The following is a 21234-nucleotide window of genomic DNA, read 5'->3' as shown; positions in this document are numbered from 1 at the left end:
AGTGTGATTAACAATACATAAATTACTTTTAAATAAAGTAATATAATTATGACTTTCCTATTGATATTTAGTTTATCTATCTTTAGGCTGCAAATTGTATTCTGGTGGCAAAACATGAGATGAAAGGGTTAACAGAGAATGGATTATCATTTACAGCATTCACAAATGAGGATACCAGACAGAAGTAAAGACAACCAAGGGTTTCATTTAATTTGTTTTTTTTTTTTACACACAAAATAAAAAAGCCTTTTAATTCCTCTGAAAACTCTCAGGTGCCAATTGTGGTCTACATATTCCAGTACAGCTGTGGTTTCTGGTTTGGTTGAACTGAGAAAGCTCTATTATAAACTCTTATTCCACAAGGCTATTAAATTGTGGTAAAAGCACAACTCCATGTTCATTATGACTAACAATGGTGATAAATAATGGGAAATATTTTTGTATATGGCCTAATGGATTTTCACAAGGTTATATCAGACTGACTTGACAGCATTTTTAAAGTAGAGAAATAAATTTTTTACAGAAAATGTTCTGTCGATCCAAATTTATTTTATAATTATTTTTTTTTTTTCAAAATTGGCTACTTCTAATAGAAAAAAATGAACAAGCTGTTGCTCTTTCTGTTCTCTGCTGAATAAAAGAATTTAATTTCTTGAATGAACTGCCTTTTATAAGCCATGGATTTAGTCTGTTTGGCCTTTTGCACTTTACTAGGCGCAAAATCTGTATAAGACAAAGCTTGCTGTTATAGAAATAAAGATGTTTAGTTTTAATGTTTTTATGTTTTCTAACTTCAGTGGTTCTGCCACTAAACCCAGGCAAAGGAAAACCTCTCTAGTACTTAAATTGTATGTTGTGTTCAAGTCTATTTTCAAGGGTGTATGTATAATTCTCCTCTAATTTTGCTTTGAAGAACCGCCTCAGATCTCTTCATTGTCAGGCTTGAATTACTTCCCAAAAGCTGTCTGTTTACAAGACTGTAAAATAAGGACCTCTTAGCAGACTTTTTCTCTTATTCTGAGGCAGCTGATGACACTGTCAATATTGCTACTGTGTACCTTGACTATTCATTCAGAATTTTTGAAAACCTCCACAAGAATGTTTCTTTGTTTGCAAGCTCTTGGTCTTCTGGATAGAAGTACCTCTAATTTCTTTAAAGGAAAGTTGTTCTTCTAAAAGGGAAAGTGAAGAAAATCGGCAAATAGAGATATTTCAAGTAGAAGCTCTGTGCCTGAGCAGTCTAACTTTGTGCATGGTTTTAAACTAGAATTTGTGTCACAGCCTAAAAGACATGTAATTAAATTTGTACTTTTGGAGAAAATCACTCCCTTTGAAATGAGTACAAGTTGTATAAATTAATATTATATTTTTATGTTTAATCTTACAGTCAGGGAAGGAATAGCCTTCTAACAAAATCTCATAACAGGCCATTTCAGCGCATGTACCGACTGACATGCTGAAAGTTAGACAAGATAACACAGCATCTATGGACTGTCCTGATCCTTCCTTAACCAGCCTAAAAACATGATTCTCATACCAAAGGTGAATGAAACGTATTTGCTACTGATGGATTTAAAAAACCATGAAATATGTCAATGAAAAGAACTTTGCAGATGGGCAGAGGCTGCAAACAGGATGTCTCACATGTAAGTTATGTTGCTGGTTCTGACTCTTCATTCCTACTTCCATTTTCACTCTATGGAACAAGTACTTTCCAACCAGGGACATTTCTAGGTAAGATGGCAGGTCTTAACAGATATGGATGAATATCTGACCACAGGCATTTTAGTCAGAAAATGAAGACAAATTTCATGCCCTCAAAAATGAGACAGGTGACCTGATGACAACTGACAGGCAGAAGTCTGACGTACTCAACATTCTTTTTGTCTCAGTTTTTACTGGCAATTGCTCTTCCCACATCTCTTGTATCTTGAATTTCAAGGCTGGGGAATGAAAAGTTCAAGGTCAGGTTGGACAGGACTTTGAGCACACTGTGCTGCCCCCACTCCTTCTTTTTCCTCTATGCCAGCTTTACTGCTGAGCAAGTTGTTGTCCTCTTGGTCAATGATCAACTGTCCTGGCTGTGTCCCTTTCCTATGTCTTTGCTACCCTCAGTCTCCTGACTGGGACAGAGAAAAAGCTTTGGCGCTGTGCAAGCACTGCTCAACAATAGCCAAAACACTGGTGTGGTATCAATGCTATTCTAGGCACGAATCCAAAAAACACCACCATATGGGATGCTGAGGAGAAAACTAACTCCATCCCAACCGGAGCAAATACAACATCCAATGTGTTCAGAAGGCCAGTGTAACTTCTTATATAGAAGACTGGCAATTATTTAGCTTTTTTTCCTTAGTATGTTATACTTTTAAGTCTCTGTCTACACATACAATCCTTGCATGATATAATCCCTTTGACTCAAATACATCTTTGATTGATGTGACAGTGGTATTATTCTGTCAAACACTTGAATAGGAAGATTAAAAAAATATCTAACATACATGTGCATATGTGAGTATTTATTCACAATGACTGACTGAGCCAGCACAGGACTTTTTTCAAAAAGGTGTAGGAAATGAGCCACAAAAAAATGACCAGAGATTTTTAATGGTCACTTTTTAGGTAATGAAATAACTTTTCCTAATAATAATTTTATTTTTCAGTCTACCAAATACCATAAAACCCAAGCCAGTTTTTCTAAGGATCAGACTTCGAACAAATGCCTGAAATTGCCTAATTATGAAAAAAAAAAAAAATTAATGTGGCTTTTAATTTATTCAGTCGGTACAAGGTTTTGAGATGGAAATTTTGTAAAACTGAACAAGGGTGAATTCTTTATGTGCTCCTGCTACATAAATTCACTCGATACACTGAGGCTTGTGGCTTAGTTTTACCCTTTCTGTGCCTTGTACAATTACATAGAATTAAATCTGAACACGTTTCTTTCATCATTTCAATTTTCTGCAGTCTCATGATGTTGTCAGCCATCTGTTCAGAACACAGAAGAGCATCTTTGGCAAACAAAATGCCCTTCTCACTCTTTTTTCTGTGTTTTTTTTTTAGCTCTAGTGAGATCTCACCTTTTCCTCATTTTAAATCTATGAGGCATTTGCCCATAAAAATGAAGGGATACAACTGAGCCACTGTGCAGGAAGACCTGGATAGGCTGGAAGAGTGGGCTAACAAGAACCTGTGAAGTTCAACAAAGACAGATATGAGAAGGTCCACAAAGATGATCAAAGTACTGGGAAGCCTATAGGAGGAAAGGCAGGGAAAACTGTGTTTGTTTAGCTTTGAGAAAGAAGGCTTGGGGGAGTCCTCATCACCATTGGTCTGGTATTTAAAGGGTGGCTACAAAGAAGATGGAGCCATCCTTTTTATAGGAAGTGACATGGAAAAGATGAAGGGTCATGGGTACAAGTTACTCTTGGGGACAGACAAGAGGAAAAGTTTTCACAATGAGAATTATCAGCTACTGGGATATTCTCTCCAGGGAAGTGGTAGGTTCCTCTACACTGGACACTTTTAAGATTCAGCTGGACAGGGTGCTAGGACATCTTGTCTAGACTGTGCTTTTGTTAAGAAAGGTTGTACCAAATGATCCTTGAGGGCCCTTCTAACTTGGTATTCTATGATTCTGTGATTCAATGATTCTGCGACTGCATTGTCTGTAGGATTCCATGTTTCTTTGGCCCTTTCAAGGCTTTCTGGTAGATAAGCTTTAGCTAAACACAAGTTCTGAGCATCAGCTGCAGGGGAAGCAGCAAACACTTCTATGTCCTTTGCTATGCAGAAGGTCAGGTTAAACAAGCTGAGAGACATTTCTGGCATTCAAGATCTGTGACCAGCTAGATCACCCATTTTCCTTGAACTCTTTGTGTTTCAAGTATCTTTTTTCTCCCCTGTTTTCTAGTTTGATCTTTGTTGATGAATTTCAGGCTAGGATCTCTAGTTATCATGAGGCTGCCAGCAAAGAAAGAGGTGTTAACAGATGGGTGGGTACTCCCAAGATGCTAAGCAGCAGGTGGATGTTCTCAAGACACATAAACTGTGAAAAAAAAGTAAGAGGGATTACAACCCTCCCCCCAACCACCTCTCTAAGGTATGCCCATCTCTCTGTTTCTCTCCTTCTCCCCCATTATACTTTCTTTGAAACACATAGTTTCATGTCCTCCCTCGTACTTTGTTTCTCTTACCTCCCCTAATGTATTTTTATACTCTTCAAATGGGACTGACTGATGTTTTAGTTGACTTACATCAAAGGAAGGAGTATCTAACTTCTTTAGAATCCTTTTGAAATCCCATTCTTAGAACATAAATGCCATCTTACATCTGGAATCAGAGTTCACTCACTTGGCTGTAAAATAGGTTACAACAATAACCTATAAACTGTAAACTGAATCTGCCAGACAGATATTTGTTCTGAGAAAACAACAGCTTGAAAATATTATATTTCTGTAAGGGCAACATCTGCCAAACTTCTTGGACAGTTTGTAAATACACCTCTGACAAAGGGCTCGCTGTCTGAACCTGTAGACAGAATTCAGTGAAATGCTTGAAAATGAAAGAAAACTTAATCAAAAGAGAGATATGATAGATATTTCTAGAGCTAGTGGTCTATATATCTTTATATGAATTCTATCACCATGGTCAAGATCAGGCCTGACATATGTAGTTATTGGAATCCTTCTCACTGCCTTTAATAGACTCTGGATAGAAAAGAAGCCATTCTAGGATTTGAAAGTAACTATCTTGTCCACCTTTCCCACTTAGATATCTGAGTTTAAAGATAGTTTTACAAAGTCATCTCTAAACTACCTTCCCTGGTGCCCTCATTTGCACAGGGCTGAGAGAGGCCATGCCAATGCTGACATGGAAACAGCATTGGTAGGTTGTTCCTGGCTGCAGAAAATAGGTGGAAAGGGGTACAGATGCTATGCTGAAGTGCCATATTGGAATAGAGGATCTGCTTTAAGGAGGCCACTTCTCAAAGGACGTGACTTAAAATTAAAGCTACAAAAGCAACATAACAGAGAAATTGTTGATCCAGGTTGCCTGACTGCAATACAGAAATTACTGTGTAGCTTGGCTGTCTGTTAATAATCAGGTAGTTGTCAAAAATCATGACTGTATTTACAATAATTGGACTAAGCATCTGGATGGTTTCATCATTTATCTAATTCCCAAATGAAAAGTCCATTTGAACTAATGAGCAGAAGCTTCATTCATTTGACCAAATGACAGTGCACATCCATGCCCAAGACTTCAGTGATCCCTGAGCTAAGTGCCAAATGAACCAGCTCTGGAAGCTGCACAGCTGCATCAACATGATGCTGTGCCAACAGTAATTAGTTCTAATGAGAGACTATACTGCCCCTAGGATCAAACCCAGCATAGCTGAGTGCTGATTTATGTGGATGTGCTATATCTTAGAAATAGCTCAGGTATCTCTCTAACATCGGGACTCATTGTACAGACTAGACACACTCTACATTTGCCTGTGGGTTACAAGTAAAATAAAGAAAAATCATGAAAATTTACACTCTTTTGAATCTTATGCAGTCATTCATGTAAGTGTTGAGAAGGAAAAATGGATGAGTAAAGCTATTGCTTTGGTTTAACAATTTTTAAGACCCACTTCTCAGAGTAAATCCATCCACAAGATAAAATACAAGTGAGGCTCAGTGTGTCTCTGAAACTTAGAACAAGCTGATATTCTGTAGAGAATGACCAATCCATCTGGGTCTGATGCAAACGCAGCGGAAACAAGGACAGGAAACCTGGGAAGAGTACAGACATGAAATACAGCTGCGTAGGGAGGGGTGAGGAAGGCCAAGGTGAAACTGAACCTCACCCTGGCAAGGGATGCAAAGACTAACAGGAAGGGCTTCCACAGGTCTGTAAATCAGAAAAGGAAGGTCAAAGAAGGTGCACCCATCCCCGATGAACACTGGTGGAAGCCTGGTAACAATGGATGAGAAGGCTGAGGTACTCAACATCTACTTTGCTTAAGTCTTCAATGACAACCTTTCTTCCCACACCTCTTGAGTGGATGGACAGCAGGATGTGGACTGGGGGAGAAAAGTGCTTCCCACTGTAAGCAGAGATCAGGTTCATGACCATCTGAGGAACGTGAATGTGCATAAGTCTATGGGACCCAACGAGATGTTCTCCCAGAGTCCTGAGAGAATTGGCTGATGATTAGTCAGGCACAATTTTCTCTTGGTGAAGCTGTGTTGGCTGTCTCTAATCACCTCCCTGTCATGCATATGCCTTGACATAGCTTCCAGGAGGATCTGTTCTGTGATCTTACCAGGCAGAGAGTTAAGGCTGACCAGTAGCTTCCCGGGTTCTCTTTACCTTTTTCCAGTAATTGGGGACTTTGCCTGAGTGTCATGATATTTAAAATATCACAGAGCACAGTTTGGCAACTACAGTAGCAAATTCCCTCAGGACCATGGGATGCATCTTGTCAATCCCATGGCTCTACGTTTGTTCAGGTTCCTCAGGTGATCTTGAAGCTGAGTTGGGTTGCAACGAGAGCAACTTTTTCCCCCAGTCCCCACCCAGATGTTCAGGATCTGAGATGTGTGGGAGGAGAGATTACCATATGTATTGGTAAAATAATACTTTCCTGCAAAAAAAAGGAAGCACACTGACTCTTATTGGCATTACCATTCTGATGATATAACTGTAAAGTTAGTTTTAAATCTTAGTGATTCCAGACATTCTGTAACAGAATTACTGATTTCTCTCAGTGTAATTCTTGCTGCCTGGAGGAAATATTTTAAAACACATTTTACCTTCAGTCATAGGAAGTCTAGAAACATGTATAGAAAGGAGAAAGGAAATTAACTTCTAAATGAAAGGTAAAGGAATGAAAACATGTATAGATGAATGGCTTTAACCATTAAAGGTTTGGAAGAAATTATAACACAATATTTAGAAGTGATACAAATAGTAATCCAAGTGTGCTTTTTCCCCAAAGACTAAAGAAACTAATTTATGGCGAATAGAATTTATTCAATTCCTGTGCAATTTCATTAGGAATACATAACTCTTCAGAATGTCTGAAGTTTCTTATGACCTTTTCAGTTTGTTTTTATCTTGAAATTTTCAAAGCATCCTGCACACAAAAAAAATTGTATCAGAATGAAAAATAAGGGAAAAGGCTTTGTTGAATTCAGGAAAGAGCACCCCCTAAAGCATCTATCCTCATATTTTTGATCCTCATTTTCTCCACCATTTGGTCTGCAGCCTGAAGGCACTTGATTCAGTCTCTGCTGTGTGCAGTATCTACATCTGGCAGCTGTAAACTTGCAGTGACGTTTCTTTGAGAATGGACAGGGAATTAGATCTACTGAGAAATGTTGACCTGATTCAGCAAGAGCTGTTGTTTTCTTATGCATATGACTATGTTGTTACATTGTAAGACAAGATTGCACACAAATAAATTGTTTTGCTGTATATTTAAAAGCGGTGAAATTTAATGCATTATTGTCCTTCTTCCATCATGATACTTTAATATCTTCTTTTTGTAAGATTTACTACTGGACCAGTAATTTCAACAACTGGACAGACAATAAGTCTAAATTCTAGTTTCAGTTTACAGGAGCAAAGCATCTTTGGATTAATGGGAATTAAACATGTTAAAATAATTCTTTCATCATTTCATTTTATGACTGTTCAAACATATTTTCCTATATCTGTCTGTCTGGCTCAATGACTTGCTGTTCTTTTGTGCTTTCATTGCCTGTGTTGGAATAGACTCTCTCTACTGTAATAACCTTTGCCTACTGTATCCATGCTGAGCCTTGAAATTCATTATCCTCACCTGAGGTTTTAATCTTAAATATTCAATATATACCAGTTGACTCAGAAGTACTGTACTACACTGCACCCAGGCTACCTGAAACTGCCCAAAAACTCTCCAGGTGCAAGGTATTAAAAAAAAAATGGTCCTGGCTTCTCTCCGTTGTAGACAGACAGCAGTTCCCTTTCTACTGGCACACAAGCACTTATACAACTTGCAATATTTGGAAACGCATAGCTTTACTGGAGCTCATTATGAAGGGAAACCAGAACTCAGTACAGTACCTTTCTCATAATGAGTAAATATCTGTGTAAGGACAAAGATAAGGAGGGATTTGATTTTGGTAATAACTAAGTTATTTTATCTCACTTTCAAATAATCTCGACTGCCAATGAACCAATCAAACACAAATACCAGTCTTCCTACACAGTAGATTTGATTGCTTTGGGGGACAAAAAAAATTGCATTAAATGAAAGTATCAAATTTTCTCATGAAAGCTCATGGAAAGGCCAAATATGCCCTAAGAAGATAATTATTTATTATCACTATTTACTAATTACTTCAGTTATGCTAATTGCACTGCAGCTGTCTTGTAGATAAGCACTTGGAAGAAACTCCCATACTTTTATGGTTGTATTTTAGTTGATGCAGCAATTTTCAGCCATGGGCAGTAAGAACAAAAAAATACTTCATAACTGGGGAACCAAATCAAAGATGTGTGAAAGAACTTGTTTAAAGTCAAACATTAAATGGTTAGAGCAGGACTTGAAAAAATACCCACTTGCTTTAATTTTAAGGCAATAAATACAATTTCAGATCAGTGTTACCTCTCATCCAGCCAGCTCTCTTACAATAACTACTTAGCTGCCTGGAAAGAAGGAAGGAACAGGAACAGTGACTCATTGAAGGTCTGTTGATTCATCTCATGAGAGTTACTAATGCTTAAAAAAAATACAGCAGCAATATCTCCTGGTCTATTTTGTGACAGATGATTCACACAAAGGGAACCGTAGTCAGTGCACTGAGTGGAAAAGGGGAGGAGATGTGTGTTCTCCTGTCTGTAGTGGGTTATAATATACTTCATTATATCCTTTTAACTGCAGCACTTTACCATGAAACTGAATTGGTCCTATGCACCAGAAGGCAGCACAACAAGGGGGAAGCAGAGACATCAGAGCAGAGCTCTCCCATGCAGCATATAAAGGGTTTTGTGTAACTGGTAGTTATTTTTGTTGGATGAAAGGCAATATAAAAGCAGGTGGTAATGTTTATGACATCAGATTTTGTCTGAGCATGGTAAAGCATCAGAGAGGTTTTTGGAGAGGAGAGAGTGGCTTATTTTACTGTGAAAAATAGCTATGAATTTAGCACAGTTCTGAAGCTGCTGAGCAATGTGTCTAAGTGCTTACAAATAGACACAACGATATCAACAGCCCTCTTGAATATGTCACATTTGAATGTAATAAAAATCAGTCAAAATTGTAAACTGTGCATCATTATAAAAGTGGTAAGAGCCTGGTGCAGGTTTGAAAACTAGAGATCCAGACTGTCACTCTTCTGTGATGTGCTTTTATGAAAGCACATTCCCTGAGTCCTTTTCTTCTTCTTCTGTGGTGCTTTCCTTATTCTGTAATTTGTTTATTAGCTGTAGGTTCTGCTGTGGACTGTGGCAAAGACTTGTAAAGGTGTTTAGGTGCCTGGGTGGCAGCTACTGAAAAACTTTTGCATCAGAGCAGGGGCTCATGATGATATGAATTTATTGATTTTTCTGCCTGGCTGTATAAGGTTTTTCATTTGTAGTGCCTCTTTTATAAGCAATTTTTCATGGCTATTTATTTCTCTGTGGCTGTCCAGGGTCACCATCAGGGTAAGGACTTTGTTGCACTATGCACTTTACTACCACAATAAAACAGGGCCATCCAAAAATATGACTCAATTTTAGTTTTAGTGTAGTAATTCTGTATATGAAAAGGGTGTGTGTGAGGGGGGACGGTGGATGGACCCAGCTAACCGTGTCCCAGCTGACTCAAACTTTTATCAAAAGTTTGAGTCAAAGATTTTCTGCTCTGGAATATATCCTTGTAATAATTTATAGTTGCCAAAATCCAGGGTAGATTTCCCAAGATGGGAGAAGATATCTTTGGTATTGTTTGCTTTTTATCCTGCAGCAGGAAAAAGTATCTACTAAAAATGCAAACCAGAAGTATCATGAAGTTGTACAAAAATATGTTCTCAGAATTCATGGTAATTAGAGGTAGAAAACTTGATGCAGTATGTGAATGAGGGACCTCCTGCTTTAGCCACCTTTTGTGAACAATTCTGCTTGAGTATGCATGAGTCTCAGGAAGTGTAAAGCCAACAGGAGACCTGTTGCTGTTTCCTGCTGTAGCAGTGGAAAACATAAAAGGGCGAGTGAGAGGATTTATGTATTTATAAAGCATTTGTTTCTAAGATTTCATACTAGTAGAGAGCTGTTTGCAGTGATTTGAGACAAAAAGCTCTATTTCAAAAACAAAGTCAAGACATTTAGATAAAAAGGATGTAAAAAGTCTAAATTATGCAAGATAGTGTTATGGCAGCCTTGTGATAGTAACTGCGTTCATGCTCTTAAAAAATAGATTACAGTTTTATTAACTTTTAAACAAAATTTTACATGAAGTTTTTCTTTCCTTTTACAACATAAGAAATTATATGTGTGCAAAGTTTCTAAACAAAAAGTTGTGAGCAGAAATATTCATTTTTCTTGTCCTCAGAACAACTGTAGTTAGGCAAGATAGAAAGAAAGAGCCCAAACTTAACATGATTTGAAAATGAATTAATTTCCATCATGATTTAAACTGATTTTTTTTTAAACTACCATTTGAACCATAATGAAATTCTGCAAAGTGTTAGGAAAATCTGTGGCCAAAACTCTATATGAATATTTAGCATCCACCTACAAACACCTAGGGAGAAAATAATTATATTTACTTGAATCAGTATGTTGACATAATTCAAATTAATCATCTGCATAAATATTTTAAGCACCATGGATACAATTTTATTATTATTAAAAACACCTCCACTTTCATTAAATCTAATCGTCTAGTCACAGAAAATCTTTTTCTACCTTAAAACTGAATTGCCTTGGTAAAACCAATAAAGACTAATTTAGAATTTCAATTGACTGAACAATTGCCAGCACTTTATCTAAGAAGTTCAACTTAAAGAAAAAAAGTAGTTTTCAGAGTACCAAGATTCTGTTTATTCACTAACAAGAATGATTCTCAAAAGTATCTAAATAATTTAGGACCAGAGGACCCATTGGATTCAGGCCACATAGCCTCGGGAAACAATGAAGCTTGGTTGGACCCTTTCAGATTTCCTCACGCACGGCATTTCAATTTATGGCATGATGTTGATGTTTTGGATTAAAGAGAAGCATGACAGTGACAAAAAGTCAGGTCGTCGTGTGTGTCCTCCCCCTCCCCTCCTTTCTGATGGGCAAAGAGGTTTGTCCTGAGAACACCAGGTCGAAATTGCAGGAGGAACTGTCTGGATGCTCTCATAATCTATATATTCTTGAGATGGGGAAGCTGAGATATTTGTGTTTGGCTTTGGTACACATCAGCCTGCATAAGGGTATAAAATGATGAGAGTTTTTTGGTGACTTTTTAGTTCAAACTGCATGAAATTACAAAGAATATGTAAACTAATGGAATTACCATAACTTTAGTGACCTAGTGACCAGATGTTACCCTGCAGTCGATCAAGATAAGACTGCAAGTAAAATCAGCAAGTGAAATAGAGATCATTAGACTAATAGACATCAACAGACTAATGTGAGGCAGAACACAAACAATATGAAAGCATATAATGGATTTACCAAAGTCAACACAATGGATATCCTTCTTTGATCAAAAAGACCCTCTGGTTTTTGGAAGAAGAGAATTGTTACAGATTTAGCATATTTGATTTTCTTCCAAAAAGAGCAGACATGGAAAACAGAATTGCAGAGGTTGTTGATGAGATGGATGAAGTATTGGTCATCAGAAAATTAGAGGACCTCTAATTTGGTTTGGGTCAAGTAACATTTAGTATTATGATGAATACCTTTGCACAAGAAGTCAGTATATGTCTATTTTTTTTTTTTTGCCAGTAACACAAAGTTGGAGAGGTCAGAAAATAATACATAACAAACAGTATCCCAGTATAATCAGGCAAAAATTCCTAGGACAAGTGGGCAGCGTAAGAATTAATGTCATTGTAGAGGGCACTGGTAAACCATTATCAGAACTAATGTGGATAGTTTTGATTACCTGTGTTTAAGAAAGAAGAATTCTAGGTGCAGTGAGTAGGCAGAACCTTATTAGCATAACCAGAGAACAGAACAAGAGGAAATATCTTATGAGAAGAGATTATATGAGTTTGTCTTGCTTAATATAGCAATTAAAAGCTGAGAGAAGATATGATTGCACCATAAATATACAAGGGGAGAGTAAATACTAGGAGGTGAAAACAATTAGTTCAGCCAAAGAACAATACTGAAACAAGAATGCATGGCTATAAAGAAAAGATGCAAATCGAACTGTTAAGAATTAGAAGACATCTGAAAAACAGAGAGGTGAGTCTGAAACAGTTGTCCAGCTGGCAAAGATTCAAACTATTTTCAGTGGAGAGTTGCATAAATTTAGGGAGCTAGACACAAGTTATGCATTGTGGTTGTCTGAGACTGTGAGGATCTAAATTCAAGGACCCAGGAGGTTTGTTTCTGTCATATGCCTATAACATCTGGCAATTTTGTGTAGCATAGTAGATGTTTACTTTCTGCAGAAAAATGATTAGCACACATGAAGAAGGTAACAAAGCCTCTGCAGTGTCAGCATGTAACAGGAAGTAGACTGGAAATAAGGACAAAGACCTGAGATGAACTACTGGGTGGTAGTGCCAGCAATGGTTTGCCATGTGCTCCATGTTTTTAGTGCAAAAGCAAAGTCAGCTATGCTCTTTGAATGCCACCCAGTTCCCACCTTGAACTTTGTGTGAGCTGTAACTGATTTATAAGACACTGCACATAAAATGACTTTTAAAGTGGCATTTATGGCAATGAGAGAGGCGTCCAATCACCCTTGAAAGGAGAGGGGTAATGCTGAGGGGATGCACTGTGTAGTGAAAGGTCATGAATGCCATACTGACATTGAAGGAGACCAAAGTAAAGCAACCTGTAACTATAATCTGACGGAGTCCAAGCCAGTTACAGAAGAGTTACTGATGGCGTTCATTTCCCCACAGCCCCGTGCCTAAGATTTTCTACTGGTCAGTTTGAGCCCGTTCCCCAGCTGGAATGTTTATTTGCTGCCTTTGGCTTGCTCTCACACGTGACAGGCTGGGCACCCATCCCCATCTGCTAATTTGGAACTGAGGTAGAAAATTTGGGACAGAGGTGGAACTGGTCTTCTCAGATGAGTCATCAATTGCTGTGTTGAATATCAGGCATTTCTTCATCACCTGCCTCATCTGAAACAGAATCTTGTCTTTCAAAGAATGGTGCTTGCAGTTCTTCAGACCAGGTTTTCTTTTTGTTTGTTTGAAGCCTTCATATTGTCCTGGAGTAGGAAGAGAATTTGCAAGTACTGCTGTAAAAACCTTTGGGTCATAAATTTCCCTGAAGAAATGGAATGTTTCTCCATTTAATTTAATAACTTCTTGTGGGCCTCTGAGATGAAGAGATTCCTCAGTGTCCTATGCATTCTTTGACATGTGGCTAATGCTACATGCTTTCCTAGGGCAGTGTTTTACAGAAAAGTGACCTTCTTCTAGGAAAACAAAATAACAACTCAATTAAAAAGAAAAATGAAGGCCACACCAGTTTCCCTACTGAGGTGAAAAACCAAGCAGTGGAAAACGTAAGCTGCATTTACTTTAACATGTGGGACTTTGAGCATCATGTGGAAAACTCATTCATATGGTAGAATTGCATTTTAGGATGCCTCTGGAGAAAGACGTGATGGTATTATTAAAATTTGTAAGAAAATATATAAATCAGTCATGGTAGAGCATTCAGTATGGAGGAATGAATGCTGTCTGGGCAGAAGCAAGCAGCCATGGGAATCATGGTCCCTAGTCTGTCACTGTTTCTTGTCTGATTCTAGAGGAGTTACTTATGTCTCAACCAACTAGTGTAGAAACAGCTGAGCACCAGAAGCAGCACGGGACTTTCCACATGCAAGTGTCAGGTGTTAGAGTGCTGTGAGTATCCTCTGTCCACAGAGCAAGTATGCCCATCCTGAAGCCATGCCACTGCTCTCATTAGCAAGCTACTCCATATGACCCCTTTCACAGCTGCCAAGTTCAGTGATCACTCCTTGGGGAGACTTTTAGGGCACTTTTAGGGGTTATCAGCCAAGTAACATCCCTGAATGCAGTGGTTATAAATGTTCCTAGCATTTTACAAAAAATAATAAGAAAGATCTTTCCTCTCTTACATGTTAATGCCAGGATCAAACACAAGCTGACCTTTATCTCTAAGCCTCATTTTTTTTTTTTTCTGTTGCTAAAGTGACTTGCTATTTACTTACTTCAGAACAGTAACAGTGAGACACAATTCATTAGGGTCTGTGACTTGCTTGGAGGTGCTGGGTGAGAGGAGCTACAGAAGTGAGCAGAATGTCTTTTTCATTAGAATTATTTGACAGTGTCATTGAGAGAGTTTTCTGGAAACAGTGATGATACATGCTTCTTCCCAAATTACCACAAATATGCCCCTTCAAAATTTGCTTTCAGGAATACATCTTTTCCAAAACTTGTGATATCTCTCAAACAGAAAATTCAAATGTGATCTATTTGACAAACATCTCAGGTATGAAGTAGCTTCATTTTCATAGTCATAACTCTAAAGTCCTCAAGTCCATATTTCATAGATGTACAAAACCATGTAGGAAAGCTCTAAAAGAGAAAGCATCCTCTCTTTCTCACTCTAAAAACCAGTTTTAATTTTAAAAACATCTGGAAATTTTGACCAGATATGAATGGTTTCTGGAAGCCCTGCCTTACAGAAAAATTAATACCTTATTCAACTACCACCTTTCTAAGCAATCCTAGCCATTGTCAGCTGACTAGCCAGCTATGAAAATAGATTTACTGGTGTATGTAAAAATTGAGGCTTCAGGTAATTCTACATCTCTGTCAGCTGCTCCATGAATGGTGACAAGTACAAGCCTGCCAGAGGAGTTGCTTGATAAATGGAATAGCTAATGACTTCAGCCACATTCATAGTAGCATTTTATCCCTGTTTTTTTCTTGACAGACTTCCTTGTCAGCTGTTTGGAAAAGCTGTTCCTGAAATCAGAGAAACACGGTCTTCCCTTCCTTCCTGTATCCCCCCTCTCCTCAGAGATGGCAATCTGGGGCTTTGCTGAAGGCACATGAAGTTACTCTTCAAAATACTGCAAATGTCACCTCTTTTTCATATGAATCCGGAGAGTTAGAAAATCTGGGCAATTAGACCCCAAGACAATATAAGACTTAAGAATTATTAGACTCAAAGACAGCATGCCAGTAAAATAATTTAATGAGTGTTCCTAGTAACAACTTTTGTGTTCAGAATAAAACATGCAAACTCCTTTCTAAAGACTTGAAGCTAAGAATTTTAATAGACTGAATGATTTGCTTCCCTAATGCGCTCACCAAGTGCAGCAAGCTGATTAAAACACTGGATACTGTAGAACCTTTCAGTTCCTGGTCTCTAGAGCTAAGCTTGTACATCATTAACCATATGTTATAGGTACACACAGGTATTTTACACATAAGGGAAAAAGGATATAGAATTTGTACTTGCAGGACACTGATTTTAGCATTTTCCTTTTGGAACGGTAAAAAGCAAAGAAATCAAGAAGAGGCTTTGTAGGAAGTCATCCTTCTCCAACGAGAACTGTATGTGTATGAGAAGGCAATGAACAGACAAAAACAATCCACTGGATGAAGCACAATAGCTTTCAATAAATATGTGGTGATGGTCATTGTGTAAAAAACCTTAAATACAAAATAGCTGTTCTATTAGAGAATGTGATGGGCTGGCTAAAAAGCAGCTTGCCATAGGAAAGCTTCTTCAGTTTGGAGATAATTCTGTAATTACCTTACTGACTTAAATTTATGTTCCTATTAAGAAACGAATTCACATATTAATCTTACAGGACTTCTGTAAAGGGGAAACAGACTTTTAAGAAGCAGCAGGGTCAACTGTAGAGCCATGTAAGGTACCTCTGAAATTCTGAAACTTAACTTTTCATTTAAATGAATTCCAGAAAACTGTAAGTGCAGACTAGAACAAAACACCCCTAAAAAATATGTAAAACAAACATTCATTAATAAATGTGTAATTCAGAAGAGACGGTGAGTTTCCCTTTGTTACTAAACCCACAGTGTTCAAAGCTTTTTCAGCTGTGACCTGTAGAACACTTAAGTCATAGAAAGGCCTTCTCCCGGGGCTCTGAAAATTTCAAGCAATAGTTTTCAGAGAGAACGGCTAGAGTGAATGCAGTGATATTGAATGATCTGCTTTGTACTTTTTAGTTCTTACAGTTGTTTTACGTCTTTTCTTCCGGATGATATTTCAACTTCTTCCATCAAGAATTTATAATCTAAAGTTTAGATTCAGGGACATGAGGCAGAGGTTGAATTTATGCATATGCCAGGTCGCAGAAAAGTCAGCGGATCTCAAGCATAGGTTTAAAATTAAAGTCCTGTTTAATGGTACTCTGAGAACACTGCCACTTTCTTGAACTCATACATCTATTCAGAGAGCCACTGCAGCGTGATTATTATTTCCCATGAACCAAGTTAAAAATAACTTTTTTGCTGTCAAGTCACCTTTATACACTGATATTGTCACTTTTTAGCTAAGTGAACAACAGCATGGTTGGTCTGATTGCAGTGGCTGAGAACACCTTCCATAAAGTAGAAGAGCAAGAAGCTCTGAAGATGCCCACCTCAGCTGACTGTAAGTACTACTTAAGTTCAAAGGGAAATTAGAAGTAGCTGCCACTTTACTATTAAAAGGCTTTGCCCCTTGGTAAAGCAAGTAAGACTATTCCCTGTGACTCAATAGGAGCTATTTTGATTTGCACAAATTGCAGATTAGAGAAATTGGATTAAGCAACATGAACTATATTTGTTGTAGAAAGAAAGAAAAAAAGGCACCCAAATGGAACTTGGCATTTTATTTTCCTGGAGGGAAAAATTTAAATGCATTTTAAAGGAGCCTCTTGATGGTTCCTAAATTTCTACATTCTGATTTTTGTGTTTAAACTTTGGAAAGTGTTGAAAATGGCTGTTTGTTTAAAAATTAGATGTCTGTACGTCTAATCTGCATAAAAAATAGATTACTTAGGGCCCATAAGCCAATTGCTTCACTTTCAACATTAATGACTCACTGACTTTTGTGCATCAACATTTAGAGCTGGGTCCTTGGCATCCATGGGTAGCTGCTGCAGCAAAAGGAAGCCCACATGCTTTTCCCAGTGCCCCAGAGCTGGAGAGCAGGGAGGCTGTAATGTGTTGCTAGAGGCTGTAATAACAGCCACACATCTCACAGAGGGCCTCTCGCTGCTCCCGTTCATGGCAGGGTCAAGGGAGAACAAAGGAGGCATAAAACATGTTTCCCACTAATTCAACTGCTTCAATTCCACTAAGCAGAATTCAGGTGCGGCTGAGGATTTCAGCACCTTCTTTGGAAAGTTTGCCCCTGGGCCATTAAAAATGGTTTAAATAATAAAATTGACTTGCCTCTTGGTATCATTATACCCTCTTTCTCAGATCAGCGATTTTATTAACGGATAATGCTGATAAAGATTTATTTTTATGGGATTTTTTATGGCTTTTAAATATCATATGCAAGTTTTCAGCTCTTTGGCTCCTTGCAGTGCTGATTAGGATGGTCTCTTTTTTTTCTTTCTTCCCCCTGTTTCCAAAGCAACCATGAAGTAAAATAGAAAAACACACAGAGCTGAAGACATAAATTTTTAAGAAATAATTCTGACATGCAATTTTGAAACCCCTTTTCAGGTCAGTGTCATTTTTGTAATTGATGTTACCAGTTCTATTTTTCTTTGTATTTTCCCCTCAATAAACAATCCAAATATACTTCAAGCACTCCTCTCACAAAAGGCAATTTGAAAATATGTCAAGCAGCTTGATTTGGGAGTTTTTCCAGGATTTAGAGAGCTTACACATTTTACTGATTGGTACACATTTTTTTAAACCTACTCAACATAAACCCAATTCAGGTGCCAAGAATACTAATAGGAAGCGTATACTTACATTTCAACTCCAGTTTGATGAAGTCAGTGTTCCCCAGATTCTCAAGAAACACCCCATCTGTGGCCGACGTTTTGAAGTAGAAAGAGATGTCTGCACTGGTTTCCCCTTGGAAGGTGGAGAAGTGGAGGTAAGATGATGAAGTAACGAAAGAAGCTGCGTTCCAGTAATTCCCTGCAGAGGATAGAACAGGAAAGACATGTTTCAGTGCTCCCCTGAGGCTGTTGGAAAAGGTGAAGATTTTAATGTCCATATATGCTACAGTGCTGTCTATGCTGAAGAAAGAACCCCAAGAATCAAGCAAGGACCTTGACGCTTGCTACCTAATTTTTTGTTTTTCTGGGCATGGTGTTCAGATTTCAGAAAATAGAGCATGTTAATGGTAAATTTATTCCCAAGCTCTGAATTTATCATATCCAGTCATACTCAAATGTGTTGTTATTATATGTTTAGTATAGTAACACTGAACTCATGGGAGATCAGAGACGGGCAAAACACTAATTTGGTGACTGCCTCAGTTCAGGCACGTGTTTTGCTTTCATATTTTGCTTCACGTGTGGCTTACCTATCTTCAAAATTATTCTACACAGCTACACCCCCTCCTTCTGAAAATGTAGCCATGTCTATTAGAAGTCTATTAATATATATCACAGGAAAAATCCAGTAAATGAAGCTAAGCAATACAGACGCAATTAACATATGCACCTAATAGTCCCCTAGTACTTTCCCCCTGGAGAAATATAATAATTAATAACATCCATGAACTATTACTGTACTTTAGCTACAATGACAGTCAAATTCAGTGCAAGGTAGCATTACCATGCAAAAATAAGTCATAAGATAAAAGAGCAGGTAAGATTCTCTTAATAAGAAGATCATAAGATTCATAAGAGAAGGCTTTGGGGTGACCTAATTGCTGCCTTCCAGTACCTGAAGAGGTACAAGAAAGGTGAAAAGGGACTTCTTATAAGGGCATTCAGTAACAGGACAAGGAGGAATGGCTTCAAACTGATAGTAGGTTTAGATTAGATATTAGAAAGAAATTCTTTACTGTGAGGGTGGTGAGGCACTGGAACAGGTTGCCCAGAGAAGCCACGTATGCCCCATCCCTGGAAGTGTTCAAGGACAGGCTGAATGGGGTTCTGAGCAACCTGGTCTAGTGGAAGGGGGCCCTGTCCACAGCAGGGATGTTGGAACTAGATGATCTTTAAGGTCTCTTCCAACCCAGGCCATGCTATAATGATTCTATGATGAAGATATAGGTGATACAGTAAGCCAGTGAGAGACTGAAACAGCTCATTCTAGTTTCATCACAATGCTTATGTATCCAATTTCAGAAATTTGTTAGAATATCACTCATTATGTCACCACATCTGAGTCCTTCATACTCCAGCTAATAAACACAATAATAAACTACTTTCCATTTCAGTCAAAAGTCCCAGATGTTGGTTATCCATTGTTTGATTACTAAAGTAGGTGATAAGGTTATTATTTGTCTGGTTAGCACTGGATGAGTATGAATGAGGATGGCTGAAGCTTCAGAAGCTCAGTTATGCTTATATATTACACTACTGGCCCACACCCACATCAGATGTTTTATTATTTGTGTAATTATTAATTTCTATTAAAATTTAAATTGAACATCTTTCCGTATAAATACATGCATACTCTTGCTTTCCATAGTACCATTCCATACCCTCCATTTAATTCTGCCTCTCTCAAGGATGCAGAGTATTTGGAAAAAGAAGCCACTTTCCATTTACTTCAATGCATCCCAGGAGGAAAGCTGTAATTGAGATTTTGTGTGTGTATATGTATAAACACATGTAAACAGTGAAAATGGGAAGAAATGGGCATTGATAAAACAGATATGGGTTTGTAAATTAACCAGTTAGGCTAGATCAGATCGTTTTCAACATGTATTACTGTTTACCCTACTTATACAAACCAGTAATTTCCAGGTTGAATGTTACTAAAGATTTCTGTAGAAATGTCAATAATATCTTCATATCATAAACCTGCCTGGGCAAGAAATACCTGCTCATTATTTGCAAGGTTGTTCTCGAAAACATACCTAGTGCTAAAGCAGCACAGATAAAAAAGGTCTCAAATTTTATTTTCATTCATGGTCTCAGGTCTCTTTATCTCTCACTTTTGAAAGAGCTCCCTCAAATATTAGGGCTGCTTATAGTCTAGATGCATGAGTGCTTTGTCAATAATCTCTTAATACAGGGTCCAGATGGACTTTGTATATGCTTTTCTACTTGCAGATGTACCTGGATATCTCCATTTTCTTTTCCTGGGAGCTACAGATATGCTAGCTGCTGGCAGACCCTCAAAAAAGATTTTATTCCACGTGCTGAATAAACTCACATGACACAAGTGGGACTCAGACAAAAAGTCAGGAATACATTAATACAATCTCTGTTCAGGAGCTAATTTAGCTGCCCTGAATAACCTTGTAGAAATGCTTGCATGTCTTTGTAACTTAAATTAGTATTTTAGATCTCTTGCTTTACATTCCCTGAATATTACCAAATTTATTAGCTTAAAAAATGAAGAACACGTGACTAGTAAAATTGCTGTGAGTGTGAGAGCTACAAAATTCAAGTACTATTGCAGACAAATCTCTCTTCAGTGAGAAAGGCTTCCCAGCCACTTCGCTTCACCAAATGAGACCAATACAGTATATTATTATGATTAATATTGCAATAAAGTAAATAAGAGTAGGAGCTGCTATATGAAACAGCTATACATTTTTCAGTATTATATTTTTATCCTTTTAATTATCTTGAAAACCTGAAACCATGAAATGCAATTTGACATAGACTTGGTCTGCAATGCTGGGACACTCTGAGTTAAATCCTTAACTGTGAGAGCGCATAACCAAAGTGCTGGTTTGGTTTTACAGGGAAGTAATTTTCAGCTGTATGTGACCAGTCAGACATTTCAGAGTTTTTAGTATTGGTGTTGTTTGTGGGTTTATCCAGCAGAGTCCAGCCCCAAGGCTAAGACTTCAAACCTTTACAGCATGCTTGCAAGAAGGACTGCTGCTACTGGGTGTGACTGCAGGGTCAGACAGGCAGGTGGGTTTAGATGGAACCTTCATCACCTTTTTATTGAAACA

General features: G+C 37.9%; 1 protein-coding gene across 1 annotated transcript in view; it reads right to left on the bottom strand.

Moving 5' to 3' along the window:
• CNTNAP2 (contactin associated protein-like 2) overlaps nt 1-21234 on the bottom strand; it is a 1035043-nt gene that overhangs the window by 89905 nt on the left and 923904 nt on the right. The window contains exon 16 of the mRNA XM_008633839.2: nt 18111-18281. Coding sequence (XP_008632061.1) covers nt 18111-18281 — 171 coding nt within the window. The remainder of the gene's footprint in view (nt 1-18110; nt 18282-21234) is intronic.

The sequence above is a fragment of the Corvus brachyrhynchos genome, unplaced genomic scaffold, assembly GCF_000691975.1.
Source record: "Corvus brachyrhynchos isolate BGI_N302 unplaced genomic scaffold, ASM69197v1 scaffold94, whole genome shotgun sequence".
NCBI lineage: Eukaryota > Metazoa > Chordata > Aves > Passeriformes > Corvidae > Corvus > Corvus brachyrhynchos.
The sequence above is the reverse complement of the archived record's forward strand: the minus strand, read 5'-3'. Positions and strand labels throughout refer to the sequence as shown.